Here is a 15,481-nt window from a genome sequence, read left to right as displayed (position 1 = left end):
GGTGTTAGAAAGAAGCTTCTCACGTGTAATTTGTACTATGTATGAACAAAGCTCCTTCAATTGTATTTTCGAAGTCTGGCCTTAGAGCCGTTAATTATTTAATACAGTAAATGTATTATGTCATGTATTATGATGGTGACCCTTTACAACCGGCGTTGCTTAACAATAAAATAATAAAATACATACTAACTGAAGAGAAGGAAAAATAGTCGTAACGGAGAAAGGAAGATACACATGGGGACGAGCAGCTGCAGATCGCTACTTAGGTGCTTATGATTGCACATAATAGGGAACGGTGACAGCTTTGTAGACAGCATTCATGTCACGCAAAAACAGCATCATCGCTTGGGACACAGGTGTTCCAACAGAACAGGTGTTTCCTCGTTCGGGTTTGACAAAATACATACGGACTCATTGCCATTTGACGAGAATCAAATAAGGCCAAAAAGAAAAAAACCCCCACATAAATAAATAATAAATCAGCTGGAAAATCTGTCACTACAGCTCATAACGACTATGAACTCACGGCCTTTAGCACCTGCTCCAAATGAGTCAGGAGAATTAAGGGTATTACTGTCTCCTCGCAAGACGGACCTCGGGGAATGACCTCATGCGGGACCCCGGCGGCTCTGGCCGGAGAGGAACAATGGCCGCTCTGTGTCGGCTCCGTCCCGCGACGCTTCCTAGAGTGTACGCCACTGTTGACCAAACGCTTGAGTCACTTCCTTCCCCGAGTCTCCGGCCTGTGTACGGAATGCCGACCGAGGAGCTTCGGTGCTAAAACGTAAGCTGCCTGTGGAAAAAAAAAAAAAAAAACAGCCGTGGAAACAGCCGTGGAAACAGCCGTGCCTGGATGGTCCCTGGATCCAGAATTTTCCACTCAGTACAAAATCATAACAATGTGACGCATAATCTTGAGCGACATCATGAAGTGACGATAGCCTGGCGCTCTAAATTGATTTTAATGATTTAAAACGTTATTACAGACAGAGAAAGGGAAATAGGTGCTGGCTCGATGGGAGGAATTTTTAATTTTTTTATTTTAGGATGTATGTGTGATTCTTTTTAATGTCAGCAGTTGGAAATGGCAGAATCCAACAAAGAGGCATACCCCGCCCTGGCTTTAATCATAGAGTTACACGTTACACATCGGCTGATATCAAAGAGGTGATGCTATTTTAAAAAAGGAGTGAGTATTGGCTTAAATTACAGAAATGTAATTAACACTGAATTGAAATAAATCAACAGGGAACAAATATATACAGATCATCAACAAAAAAATGACAAAACAAACACTTTTTTGTGTAACAAAGAGACCAAAAAAAAAAAAAAAAGTCATCCTATTAAGTTTGACTGTTACTGAGCTGCGAGGGCTTGATTGCAGTAACTTATGAAATCACCGTTGTCACATCTACTTTCAAATGATTTGACCTGTTTGCAACAGGTTGTGCACGTTGTGTACAGCCTGTTGAACATCTGAGTTGATGTAAACATTACTACACCATCGTTCCCCCACCGGGAACCGTACAGTCGGACACTACAACACAGACTCAAGTCTTTCTTAACAGAGGCTCCTTTCCAAAATTAAAACAAAAAAAAGAAAAAATATGTAACGAATAAAAAGAAAGACACTGACACTCCATGTGTCATGTGCCTGACACCTGCTATTGATTGAACATTACTGAGTTGGCTCCACCCGCTCAGGATTCCACCTGCTGAACAGTCGTCTAGGCTCCGCCTACTGGGTCCGGAGCTGATAATCTGCAGAGGAAATGGAGCGTTTTAATCGAATGGATGAAAAAGAGAGAGAGAATCAGGAAAGAAGTGGAGTGGAGGCAGCTGACGCCTTCTACCCAGAATGAATGGAGCACAAAGGAAATGAGAGGAGGATGTTCAGCAATTACTGGCAGCATTAGCAGAAGAGCAAAATGTGCAACATCAGTGATCTGACCGTCGGGAAGCGTATAAAAAGGAAAGTTTACGTTCTTGCAAGTGGCAGGACGTTGCCACACCGCGCTTGTCGAGCGTCTCCGTTCTCATGGAAGACACTTTGCTCAAGCGCGGTTCCCACCACATTGCGCTGCGTTGCCTAACTGTTGGCCAACATCTGTTCTTGTGGCCAAAGGGTCTGAACTCTTCACCTACCGCCATTCTGCGTGATGTAGCGCACCCACGGCAAGGCCTGGTAGCCGCTCTTCTCAATGATCTTCAGATAGCGAACCTATCCGGGGCAAAGAAAACGCACCGGGGTGAGGATTAAGAGATCAAAACAAGACAACCGACGAGGACAGACGGCTGTCATAAACGTCGGTGAATAATCTGACAGCCGTTGTCAACTCGCAGGAATAACATCTCCAAGTCAAAGAGTGACACATCAAGTATTCCTGATTGATTTGAACATGGATGTTTAATGCGTAAAAAATGAGGAAGAAGATTAGATGTTACTTTTACTATTACTCTCATCTGTTGCGACCGCAAAGACACTTCGTTGTCAACCTTTGAAACAAAGTAAGGATGTCAAGTTACCAGGAATGCCACAGCACCGATCGAGGCAAAAACCTTTAACGTGGAAGATTTTGAAGTGTGTTTCTGATTAACTCATTTGACGTTGTGTTTCTAGGGTCATATCTTCCATATCCATGACCATGTATATGAGGGGTTATGACGAAAACACTGTATCACAACTAACCACATTGAAAACTCATACTAATCTACTGGACGCTGCTGTGTACGTATGCAAAGCAAAAAAAAAAAAGGAGTCAGCGTTTTATCAGTACTCATCAACAAGAACTCAATACCTGTAACGTGGCATTGGTGCAACCCTAATCAAATGTGGTTTTGAAATAAACCCCATCTGTGGCGCACACCATTTAAATCCCACGTCTTTTAAGCCTGCAGCGGGGAGGGAGGTGAGAGTAGTGGTGTGAATGAGGAAGTAGCGCGACGTGAGTCACAATGAAAAGAGAGAAGGATCCAGCAGAACAGCTTCTGCCCTCCTGGGGCACGGCGCTAATTTACATAACCGTACACTATGCGCGCGTACACACACACACACACACACACACACACACACACACACACACACACACACACACACACACACACACACACACACACACACACACACACACACACACACACACACACACACACAAAATACTCATGTCAGCATAACTAACACAAGACTTTCACAAGCCATTAACTGATATTTCACCAGCTCAGTGTTACCACACATCAAAAAATTTGAGAAAAAAACACCCCAAAATTATACATTATATAGTGTCAAGCAGAGGCCCCTGCAGAGACCACACTTTAATTTCCCCATTTAATGGTGAGAATTCAGTGCAGTAGATTCAGTATCGCCACATCGAAAAGGTCTGGCGAGTCAGTAAAATCAGACGTCCCATAATTTTATCAACTTTGAATTGAAATGGAAATCTGTGTTGGGTGGATTACACTCCAAGTCCCAGATATGGCAAAAAATATTATTTTTTCTTTTCATCTGGGTTTACCCCCGTCTTCGCTCTAAGAGGGTCTCTTTCTTTCAAATGTTTGCCTTCTTCTGATTGATATTTTTTCCATCCAAGGGTGCTGTTCTTTTTTTGTGCATTCTGACAGTTTACTGTCCACAACTACTGTAGTTACACTGGTTTATCAAATTCAGTTGCCTCCCACTTCCTGCGCGTGCACCATCAGTACATTCTAGTCCGCAATGGAGACAGCATATAGTGGAGCACATGCCTAATGCAAATACACTGAATGGCTGTTTCTTAGAAAGTTCCAGCTGAACAAATATGGACTAAATATATACACCAATCAGCCACAACATTTAAACTACTGACAGGGGAAGTTAATAACATTGTTCATCTTGTTCCAGTGGCACCTGTCAAGAGGTGGGATATATTAAGCAGTAAGTGAACAGTCAGGTCTTGAAGTTGATGTGTTGGAAGCAGGAAAAATGGACAAGCGTAAGGATCTGAGCCACTTTGACAAGGACCAAATTGTGATGTCTAGACGACTGGGTCAGAGCATCTCCAAATCGACAGGTCTTGTGGGGTGTTGCTGAAAAACATAATGCTGCTATGATAGAAAGGTGTCAGAACACACAGTGCATCACAGCTTGCTGTGTATGGGGCTGCGTAGCCACACTCTTGTCAGAGTGTCCACGCTGACCCCTGTCCATCACCGTAAGCACCGACAACGGGCAGGTGAGCATCAGAACTGGACCATGGAGCAATGGAAGAAGGAGGCCTGGTCTGATGAATCACTTTTTCTTTTACATCATGTGGATGGCCAGGTGTGTGCGTCATATACCTGGGGAAGAGATGGCACCAGGATGCACTATGGGAAGAAGGCAAACCGACAGAGGCAGTGTGATGCTCTGGGCAATGTTTTCCTGGAAAACCTTGGGTCCTGGTATACATGTGGATGTTACGCTGACAACATACCACCTAACTTAACATTGTTGCAGACCAAGTACACACCTTCATATCAACAGTATTCCCTGATAGCAGTGGCCTCTTTCAGCAGGATAATGCACCCTGCCACACTCCAAAAATTGTTCAGGAATGGTTTGAGGCACGCGCCAAAGAGTTCAAGATGTTGACTTGGCCTCCAAATTCCCTAGATATCAATCGAGCATCTGTGGGATGTGCTGTAACAACAAGCCCGATCCATGGGGGCCCCACGTCGCAACTTACAGGACTTAAAGGATCTGCTGCTAACGTCTTGGTGCCAGATACCACAGGACACCTTCAGAGGTCTCGTGGAGTCCATGCCTCCACGGGTCAGAGCTGTTTTGGTGGCACAAGGGGGAGCTACACAATATTAGGAGTATTCACAATGCAACAACTACAAATACCATTCAAAGAATCTACACAATCCTTTTTGTCCTTTGGAAGCTCCCAAGATCCATTCATAACGTACTCAGAAGGCAGTGCCGCCATTTTAAGGATGGAGGACATCCCTCCCTGCCAACAGAGTCTCGTTACCAGCTGGAGCTGGACCAGGACAGACGGGGACGTGAGAGCTGCGGGCTGAGTGGTGGCAGGACTCGCTACAGGCCGCCTTGTCATTACCTTCCACTACGCTGTGAGCTCATAGGTAGCGAGAGAGAGAGAGAGAGAGAGAGAGGGAGAGAGAGAGAGAGAGAGAGAGAGAGAGAGACAGAGAAAGATAGAGAGAGAAAGAGTGAGAAAGCGCTGCGGCCACCAGACGTATGACGACAGACAGACAGACAGACGTGGGATCAGCCAGTCTGCCGGCGCAGCACTTTCCTCGCTCGGCACCGGCGGCTAAACATGCACTCGGCCCCGACCGTGGGTCCGTAGTCAGCAGAACGGCATCAAAAGGCGCCCACCGCAAAATATCAATTATGGCTTGTAAGTTAAGAAGGGAAAATGAGGACGCTTGTCCTATCTGGCCGGCTAACTACACACTACATGTGTGGTCTGGGGTTATCAGGCTGCTTTCTGCTGGTGGTGGAGTCTGTGAGCAGTACACGAGGAAAAAAATAAATCAAAAACAAAAAAGGAAACGTGACTTTGAAACGACTGGGCTTTCCTCTCATCAACAAGTGGCCAGTGTTAGCAGCTCCACGTCCTTTCCCAAGTTGAATTCCTACAGTGGCGGTGCACTTGCATCGCATTCGTGCAGCCCTACACTTAGTGGTGGAGCGCAGAGGAACTTTCTCATGCTTTGATATCTGCATGTGTTCAATTAAACTAGACGCAGCCACCTTTTCTGTCGGCGCTACCGGCTGCATTGACACCCCGTGCTCCGCTGCTCTGTAATAAGGGGAACGCAAGCCCATGGGAATTTGGACGGGAATGAGACACTTTGCAGTTTGCTTACAGTAATGAGACTGAGCTCAAGGGTTATGAAGAAGGGCTGGATGTAATCGTTTTAACATCGATGTTGTGATATGAGAATAGATTTTGTGTGGGATTTTGGATATCAGAAATGTCTTCAAGGCCGCATTACCGTAAAGTAAAGTAAGTTCTAGCTGTTCTATTCAACTACTTGGCCATAATATCCACGTGACTAATGATTGTTTTTTATCTTATCAAGGCAACAATAGTCAACCCCAAAATATGGTCAAATTAACAACAGAGGTATAAGTCCAAAGATATGGGAATATATGATGTCAATATTGTCCAGCCCTACTATTGAGCCCGTAAAGGTAAATTGCTCTTCATATTGCTCCAGGTTTACTAGCTCCCTAAAGGGGGTTCGCCTAAAACGCAAATACAAGCGGTGATGTTAAGTTGAGGTCGGGTTTTGGTTACGTTGTTGAAATTAAGGTTAGAACGACAATGTCACAAGTCTCATCATCTTACATCTTAAAGCCGCCATACAAACTTCAACTTCATAACAATAACATCTAAAACGTTATGCTAAGTTAAACTGTGGCGGAGGGATTTTTAACAGTGGAGAGTGTTGAAAGCCTCCAGGGCGACTCTACACCTGCCTCAGCCGTCTGATGATGACGTATCTCCTTTTTTATTTTACAGAAGCATCTGCTTGTTCGGGATGGGATTCGTTAGCAGGAAGGGAGGAAAAATGATTATTTCTTTCAGCTGCCCAATTACTTTGAATGATGACAAGCATTCTTATACTGCCAAAAAGAAAAATCATATATTTCAATTAACTTTGGGCTGGTGCTTCCGAGTGGGCTGCGTAATGCCTAAGGCAACCTAATAACGTTTTATTGACAATTGTAGGAAATGCGGGGTTGAGGCTGGAAAATAAGATTTCTGCAATGATTTTAATGGAAGTCGTTCTGAAAATGGTATTTGAAAAATGCTATGAATTTGATGAAAAGATGCAGGGGGCATAGAGTTGAATGAAAGACACTTGCAATGTGGGTGAGAGGACGATTCAACTGCTTAAAAAGTGAATTTCTTCAAAAGTTGGAGATTTTTCTCTTCAAGAAGCATCCTTTAAAAATAGCGGGTTCCTTTTTTTTCTTTTTAGCTGGAGCTCATTAAGGGTCGAACCCTGAATTTTCTTGTGATACCAACTTGCCTGCTTTAATTTCTTAATATTTTGTTGACATCAGACAGTAATTTGAATGTCATGCTGTGGCCAGGATGTCATTAAAGTTTTGCTGTTGACAGCTGTCAAAAGGTGTGAAGTGTTGGGGAGAAAAAATAAAAAATAAAAGAAAAAAGCTTTTCCTTTTGAAATAAGAAAATTAAAGAGAAAGAAAGAAAAAAGTAAAGAAAGAGACTATCTGTCCCACCGAAGGAAATCTTTAGGTGGGACAACAACCGTTTTGGGATTAATGGTTGTTTTTTTAACAACGCGTCATACCAAGTGACAGGACCATCCAGAGAACCAAAGTGAGTGGATCACTGATCATAGAAAACAAACCCACACACTGTAAAACGCACTTCGACGAAGACACAAAGTGAAGCTCAGACGTATAGAAACTTTTAAAATTCCTCTGCGTCTCCCATGGGTGTCTCACGCCCACACGCATAACTTGGAAAAGCCTTTTTTCTCTCACACTGAATTAAAACGCAGCCCAGCAGGAATGTCCACCATAACTGGAGTTGAGCGGTTCTCTTATGGTTTGGAGTAAAAATATCTCATCTACAACAACTGGAAATACTGCCTCCGCAACTATGATTGGAGCTTTACTGATCTAGCACCCCCTCTGGCCAAATGGAGGACGGGTTGGGAGTTTGAAAGTGACTTTTGACCTCAAGCAGAGACTGAGTTTTAAAATCCAATATGAACGGTACATAACTCAGAATTACCTTAAGAATCATTTGTTCTATTTGTTAGTACTTTAGCAAAAAAAAAAAAATTCTAGGTTAGTCTGTGGCTATGTAAGACACGCTTAAAAAAAAAGAAAAAAATTCTACTGAGGAAAGCACTGGGAAAGTGTGTAATGTCACAGATTAATTATCAATTTCTTCTCTGGGTTTAAAGTTCCTCTTCATTTATTCCCCATTAGGGTGTAGTTCTTTTTTTCTTATTGATATGTTATATTGATGCCCAGTGTATTTATATATTATTAATTTTGTAGAAAATTTTGTTTTGTTTCTATGTGGAGCGCAGGCAGAACAGTGGTTACCTTGGTACCAACTGATCGGATCAAACAACACTAAAAGAAATGTGTGTGTGTGTGTGTGCGCACGTAGGAGCAGGACAGACCTGGATGCCTGATGTGGTGAAATATGGAATTTCAAACTTGACACTGATGGGCGGCTTGCCCTCCTTGTCCTCGGCCTCCACGCTGGGCAGACCGAAGTGCGCCCGCATCAAATACTCCTTCCCACCCTGAAACGTGAGAAAAAAAACAAAACATCATCAAAATGGAAGAATTCAATCCACAAATGCCTCCTTAATTCTGGCGTGACACTCATGAGTCACTGGTGCGACTCACGGGGAAGGACTTGATGGACCAGACTATCTCGCTGTTCTCCGGCACCCACTTCACGCTACCCACTGTGGTCTTGAATTTGGGCGAGTCGGCGTCTGTTGGCACAGGAATGTGGATCTCCACGTTGTTGGCGGTGGAGCGCCTTTTGAATTGGCTCTTAGCCTGGGAAAAAAAAAAGGATACGGTGCCGTCAGGTTGAACCCGAGGTGCCACCCAAACTGTCCCGGAATCCAGTCCTGGGTCTTGCGAACATTATCACTTGGTACAGAGAGCATGAAGAAACACTGACTCTGGTACTATTTAAACAATGTGTTCTAAGTGACGTGGAGAAGGAACAAACCTTAATCATGTATTCAATTCGACTGTGGGAGTGTTTCTCAATGACAGATTCAATCCAGATCAAGGGCTTCACCTAGAACAAACCAGAAAACAGTGTGTAACCAGCAGTCGGTCAGTTACCAATCATTCAAGACACTGTCACCACCTAGTGGGCAGAAGACGGTATTGCAATCCAAATAACAAAAAGGGAGGAGCCGCAGAGACCAATTAAAAAATGGCAGCCACATCAACAGAGTTCTTCAAAGTGAATCCGGTTTATTTATAATTTGTATTGATTAGGGGGACTCTGTAGTACTCACGTGAGTGTTAAGGCGGTAGGACATGAGCTCGAACTCTCCATCGGGGGGGATGAAGGAGATGGTGCGGTCGTTCTCAAATCGCGACAGGCGGACACACTGGTGGAACTTCACGTCCTCCAGCTCCACAGATTTACTCTTTCCTCCTGCAGAGAGAGACGGGGAGGGACATTCAGAATGAAAGACATCCGACAGAGCGAGAGAGAGAGAGAGAGAGAAAAAAAAGGCATGTTTTCTGTGATTGCCCTCAATTCATTTTGAGGATTAGTGGGATTTTGTCTTGAAGAACATGAAGTGTAAATTAAGTGTAAATGACTGCCCTATACAGGTGGATATCAATTATATTATCAATTACAATTTTTAGGCCAAATATACCGAGTTAGAAGTCAAATACTGCTGTAAAAAGCAATACAATAAAAGAAAAAATTCCATGAGGAAATCCCCTGCCCTGCTGACCATGTCTCAACTAGAATATCCATTATGTAGCCTGACACACTCATCTGACATCCTTCATTTGAGTAACAAAATAAATATAAATACATCGATGCGTGTCCGTGATCAGAGGAAAGGAACTCACGTCCTGTGTTTTCAAACAGAACCTTGTCGTTGAGACCGAGACGCAGCTCTGGCATCCCAGAGAGGAAGACGCGCATCTTGATGGAGCCGACGATCTCGCTACGAAGAACGTTTCCATTGGCACTCACCTGGGTAAAGAGAACGAAAATGTGTCGGAAAAATGTGTGACAAAAAAAAAATGGAGACGGCTTTCAGATGGCTACATCTGAAAGCTCTTCTCCTCATGGTTTGAAGCGTTCGGGGCTCGTACCAGCAGATTGACCGACTCGATGACGTCCAGGAAGACCTCGTTCTTGCGGTACTTGATTCCCTCCGACCTCCAGGACACGGCGTTGGTGACGGTGGCGGGCGGGCGGGGGGCGCCTGTGTCCAGCTTGTGTCCCTCCTGGGTGATGTACCTGGGGAGGAAAGAAAAAAATAAAAAAATTATATACATATAAAAAATAAATAAAATAAAAAAAGACATGAACAGAACACATTGAAGGGCCAGCACCCACCTGTAACTCAAGGAATATTCTATGACTTAACAAAAGTAATTTAATCCGAGTATGCCCGAACACCATGTAACACCGGTAACCATGGCAACCCTAAGACTTTTATATGCAAAAATGTACTAGTCCTTAACAGCCACGGGGTGTCTGCAGGTGTCGGAGAGTTCGATTCAATACTATTTGAGGCCTTTGTTAAACAACTGTTAACAGGACAGGTTATGAACTAGATGACTCCATCAAGTTATTATAACAGCTTCCTTTAGGTCAGATAGCAAGGTAAGGGATTAGGTACTGTAATAAAGCTAACCAGCACCTTTTTTTTTTTTCCACAGGACTTGAGGAAATTAAGGCCCCATAAAAATATATATATATATTTCTATTTTATTACATTACACAGGACTATTTAATGTATATTGTAATATGTCGTACATATAACTCTGCACAACGTCCGGCTCTGCTCATTCCTCACTGCATCAGGACTCATACTCACTCCTGCAGGATCTTGCTGTCGGTGGTTTGGGGATATCCAAAATCCATCAGCTCGTCCATCAGCTCGTAGATGATGACAAAGTTGTCCCTGATGCTCTCCTCCTCCAGCTCCTTGAAGTACTCTGAGAAAACCTGAGGAGCATTTTAACAGACATTTCTATAAAGACGCGAGGGCTGATGATGCTGCTGCATCTTTCATATGATTTAGCAAGAATGAATCATATGAGAATGAGTAGAGCTGTCACAATAATTTCATAATGGCATTTATTTGAGCTAATCGCAATCATTTTGTAAAATCGTTAGATACTACAATCGCGTGCTTACATTTAAGGGGAATATTTAGACAACGTGAGGAATGTTGGAACAAAAAACATCCTGAATTTTACCCCAGGGATTAATAAAGTGTTGCCTTATCTTACACAGAATGCAAATTTGGCACATTTCCATCGGATTAAGTGAGAAAACCTGTTTTTACACTATTACAGGCTTATAACTATGATAGTGACATAAAATGACAAAAAAAAAAAAAAAGTAATTAATTTGTGAATCCCAATTATTTGTAATGCACAAAAGCTCTATAAAGATCACCATCTTACCTGGACAATTTTGTATAAAAAAGAGAAAACCAGGGAGACGGAGGCGTTCTTCTTGGATGTTGCAACCACTGAAGCAGCACGTTAAGTCAAACACGCAGAACCGCAGAAATACAGGAACTAAACTACACAGAAACATCCATTTTTTTTTTTTTTCAACAATGTGTAAAACAATGTCCAGGACCCAGGTGGGATCGCTCAGGATACGGTAGAGGTTGTTGTGTTTGATCCACATGAAGCGGACCCCGCCGTGGGCCAGGATGGGAGACAGGGCCCCCTCCTCCTCCCTGTCCATCAGGAGGGTCATGAAGTGCTCGATCTCCGACATGTCCACGTCCCCGCGGTAGTTGCGACAGACCAGGACCTGGAAAACAACAACAACAACAAGATTGTGGCAGCGTTGGAGCTTTTAACCAGTGGTGGACAGTGAGTGCAAGTCATTTGTATGATGTACTTAAGTGAGTATATGGAGTTTGAGACGTTTGAACTTTTACTCCAACACATTTCAAAGCAAATGTCCACACGTTTTACTCCACATTTCTAACCCGGTCACATTACTTGTGTTTTTTTTTTTGTTTTTTTCCCCCCCCTCATCTGATTTATATTTGTATTCATCAAAATCAGGGATTTGATCTGTCAAACTGCTGATTTAGGATCGCTCATCAATGATCGATTAGGTCCATATCTTTGTAAATAACTTTCAAATGCCTTTTATTTATTTTTTTTTGTAAATTGTAGTCGGAAAAAAAAAAGTAAACCCGACGGCAGCACTTGATGTGGTATTATGGGCTGTTATATCAGGGCATCGGATTTGGCTGTTTCATAATACAGAGTTTAAAAAGTTGTACTTTAAGCACATTTAAGAGCGACGACTTATATCTACTCTTGCGCAAGTAGAAGTGTCAACGTCGTACTTTCGCTCTTATTATTGGAGTGATTTCGTTCCAGGGTATTTGCACATTTACTTCGGTAAATAACCAGATGGCGGCTCTTCCACCTGCTAGTAGTTATGCTGTCATTACCCAAGAGTTGCTGCTGTGTTGAGCCTACACCCAGCTAACACTGCGCTGAATGTATCCGGTAAATGGGTAACTGCCGTTGAAGTAGCCGCTCTTGGAACAAATAGTTCCAGAAAAAAAAATTAAAAAAAAAGCAGCCTGCTGACCGACCACTCGCCATTAATCCGCTCCACATCATAAGCTGTCAGTGGAGAATGCACACGCTAACCGCGGCTAAGCTAACGGTGGCTAAGCTAAGCTAAGGGCTAGCTATCGGGAGCGGTCCCGTTATCTCACCTTTCCTTTCAGATCCAACACGTACACGGCGCTGGCGGACATGTTGAACCCCCGGACCGCCCCCCGCGGCTCCACGCAGACTTGGTTTTTCAGTCTTCACAGGTGACGCTGGACCGCATCGCATCCGTCTCGCCGCCCAGAGGAACAGTTTCCACTCATTATACCGAACACCGGAAAAAAAAAGAAAAAGGAGAGAGAGACCTTTCCGCTCCAGGAGCACTGTGGCGCTGGCGCCCCCGGTGGGAGGCGAGGGGAAGTGCAGGACGGTGTGTGTGTGTGTGTGTGTGTGTGTGTGTGTGTGTGTGTGTGTGTGTGTGTGTGTGTGTGTGTGTGTGTGTGTGTGTGTGTGTGTGTGTGTGTGTGTGCGTGTGTGTGTGTGTGTGTTAGTGTGTGAAAAAAAACAACCGTTATTGTAATTATTATGAATTGTTCACGAGTATTTTCCAACAACCCCCCCGATGTTTTATTTTAAATGGCATCAGGAGGCTTTGGCTGTAAATAATCCATCCATCAGCTTTTTCGGATAATGATCAAAAACACAAAAGACACGGAACAAGACCTTCCCCGCTGAACAAGAACATTTTACTAGATCAGAATCCTGAAAATATGCAGCTGTGTGACTTTTTACACGATTTAACGGTGTGGACGGAATGCATTTATTTATTTCCTTTAATCAGCATCAGATTTCTATATAACATGGTCATATAGCAATCATATATGTATGTGTTTATGATATAATATATTTCACATACATATGCTAATGCAATAATAAAATAACACATTTTGAAGACTGTTCCCTGAGTTTTGAATGAATCCATCATAATAGAATGTGTCTAGTCAGTTACTCATATAAAACCATACAGTTGTTGAAATCAATCAAGAGGTTAAATACTTCATGACGCACGGGGTTGTTGCTATGACATAGCAACAACGGACATAAGACCAAACCCCACAGACCAACGGAGCCGATCTGCGCCCCTGCTTGTGACAAGTTTAAGGGCCGTTTCACACACTTGAGGGCGTGTGATACAAGGACCCGAGTCACACTCCATGCAAGTGTCAAATTCAGCCAATCGGTGTTTGTGGGTTCAACCGAAAGCACCAGAGCAGGTTTGTACAGCCAACATGCATCAGAATATGTGTCCAAACCAGTCTGAATTCTGGGGATTTCCAGTCGTCATCCTTTGCTCCCTGGTGTTTTCCCTGCTGCAGTCCTGCAGGCGGGCCTGACGCCCGGCCTCCTGGCCAAACGCTGCTCTCTGGTGGTGGTTTTGGGTACTGCAGGGGGAACAGGCTGAAGGGGCTCGGAAGGACCCCCCTCTAGTCCGGCCTGAGTGACTTTGGCCCTTATTGGAGGGCTTTTGGCAGAGGGATTGGACACCCTGTCCGTCTTCACGGGCGCTATATGCGCGTGCGGGGGTTGCGTCCGCGCGTCCTCGGCGGCGGTTTGGCGGCGTTGAATGCTTGGAATGCATTTTGGAGGAGACGGGATATCGGAGATTAAAAGTTCCGGGGTGTCCTTCCCGAGGTGGCAGCAGTTTGTGCCCTTCTGACGACAGAGCTGTGTCTGTAATTCAACAGTTGCCGGTGGTGATGGAATTCTCCTATCATTGTCACTGCTGCTTTTTGTCCTGCCAGTCGCTGACCACGAAGGCCTGTTCGTAAAACTACCGAGAAGACTCTCAGAGCTGCCTTTCCTCCTGCTGTCGTTTGTCTGCCCATTGATACCGTAGCTCCTTTCCCTTCGGCCATTTTGTGGTTTTGGTGTCTCGGAATCGTACACCGACAAATTACCGGTGCCAGAAAAGCTGCTGCTCCGACCCACCGGGCTCAGAGGGGGCCTGGCTTGGTGAACGCCCCCACGGTGGGAGAGCCTCTGGCAGCCGGAGGTCCCCATCCGACCTGTCTCGCTGGGGTTGGTGGGGCCGCCGCGCTGCTCCCCGGTCCTGAGGACGGGTCTGATCGGCGAGGAGGGCTTCGCAGGGTGAGCGCTACCCGGTGGGCTGGGTTTGAGCTTGATTTGGGCGAGAGCAGGCGTCGGACTTAATCTTAATTCTGAAAGAACGTTTACCAGAGACGCTTTTCCAGGCGAGGACCTAGGGGAGGAATCGGAAGGTGAATCACAATCCTGCTTATACACTCAATGTGATCCACAAGCAAAAATTAATTTCCGCACTTTCTTGTGGCTGATCGGTTGGAATGGGTGGCACAGCCTTGGTGGTTTTATAGCCCTGCTGTTGGTGCCAAAAGGCCCTACAAGGGGGTGGATAAAGTAGCAGCATCTAAAAACATCTGATAACAGACAAAAACAATACATTAATATCCAGGAGCTCATAAGGGGTGGGGCCACCGTTCAGAATCGCTGCGACGCTGAGAACGCCGTCACGAGTCCCGAACGGAGGGACTTTACACCGTTCTTCAGGAAGAAGGAGGAAAAGAGGATGGAGATGGAAAGCTATGCCCGCGCCCTGCGGTCTGAGTCTTTTCACCGCGGGCCGCACCTGGTCTTGTAAAGCTGCCTCGTGGTCCTTGGCCGTTATACGACCGGGCAGAGCCATTATTGCACTAAATGACTCCAACAAGACGCCCGACCGTCCTGGATCTCCCACTGTGTTTAACAGTTGGCAGCAGACGCCGCGGGGTCGAAGGCATCCTTTGGCTTTCTCCAAAATGTCAACCCGTCTGGACATCGGAAACAGCGTGAAAGATGACTCATCAGACCGTCACACTTTTTCCGAGGCTGAGAGGTCCAGGTTTTTTCCTCCTCAGCCTCGGAGGCTGTTGGAGGGTTTCTGAGCGGCAGCCCTGCTATAAATGACAGCTTTGTGAAGCTCAGGGTGTGTACGTTTTTGTTAAGACCGGGTCGCAATTTAGTTCTGTGGTCATTTTTGAGGCTGTGATTCTGTTGCGTTTATCCACCACCCAGTGAGCATCGACCTGCCATCACTGAGCCTCTGTGCCGATGCAGCTCGTCCATGTTTGGCTGACTCTGTCAGGACTTTTGAGGCCG

At 44.9% G+C, this 15,481-nt stretch overlaps 1 protein-coding gene across 1 annotated transcript; it reads right to left on the bottom strand.

Annotated features, from left to right (window-relative positions):
• Positions 1 to 1,201: 1,201 nt before the first annotated feature.
• On the bottom strand, positions 1,202 to 12,636 carry ap1m1 (adaptor related protein complex 1 subunit mu 1). Its single transcript, XM_080011162.1, has 12 exons — positions 12,472 to 12,636; positions 11,384 to 11,540; positions 11,180 to 11,247; positions 10,585 to 10,715; positions 9,854 to 10,001; positions 9,605 to 9,731; positions 9,031 to 9,173; positions 8,733 to 8,804; positions 8,396 to 8,554; positions 8,164 to 8,289; positions 2,146 to 2,221; positions 1,202 to 1,761 (listed from the first exon to the last, which is right to left on the bottom strand). The coding sequence occupies exons 1-12, from the start codon at positions 12,511 to 12,513 to the stop codon at positions 1,739 to 1,741; spliced, it is 1,272 nt and encodes a 423-aa protein (XP_079867288.1). The 5' UTR covers positions 12,514 to 12,636; the 3' UTR covers positions 1,202 to 1,738.
• Positions 12,637 to 15,481: the final 2,845 nt, after the last annotated feature.

This window comes from Zeus faber (genome assembly GCF_960531495.2).
Source record: "Zeus faber genome assembly, chromosome: 12".
Classification (NCBI taxonomy): Eukaryota; Metazoa; Chordata; class Actinopteri; order Zeiformes; family Zeidae; genus Zeus; species Zeus faber.
The sequence above is the reverse complement of the archived record's forward strand: the minus strand, read 5'-3'. Positions and strand labels throughout refer to the sequence as shown.

Bases quoted from the DNA above. Each gene is read 5' to 3' on its own strand.
- ap1m1 (XM_080011162.1), bottom strand. From the start codon at position 12,513: ATGTCCGCCAGCGCCGTGTACGTGTTGGATCTGAAAGGAAAG. The intron at 8,555-8,732 runs GTTTGTTCCTTC...TTTTTTTCCCAG, and splicing joins GAATTGAATACATGATTAAG to GCTAAGAGCCAATTCAAAAG. The intron at 8,290-8,395 runs GTGAGTCGCACC...CTCACGTTTCAG, and splicing joins GGTCCATCAAGTCCTTCCCC to GGTGGGAAGGAGTATTTGAT.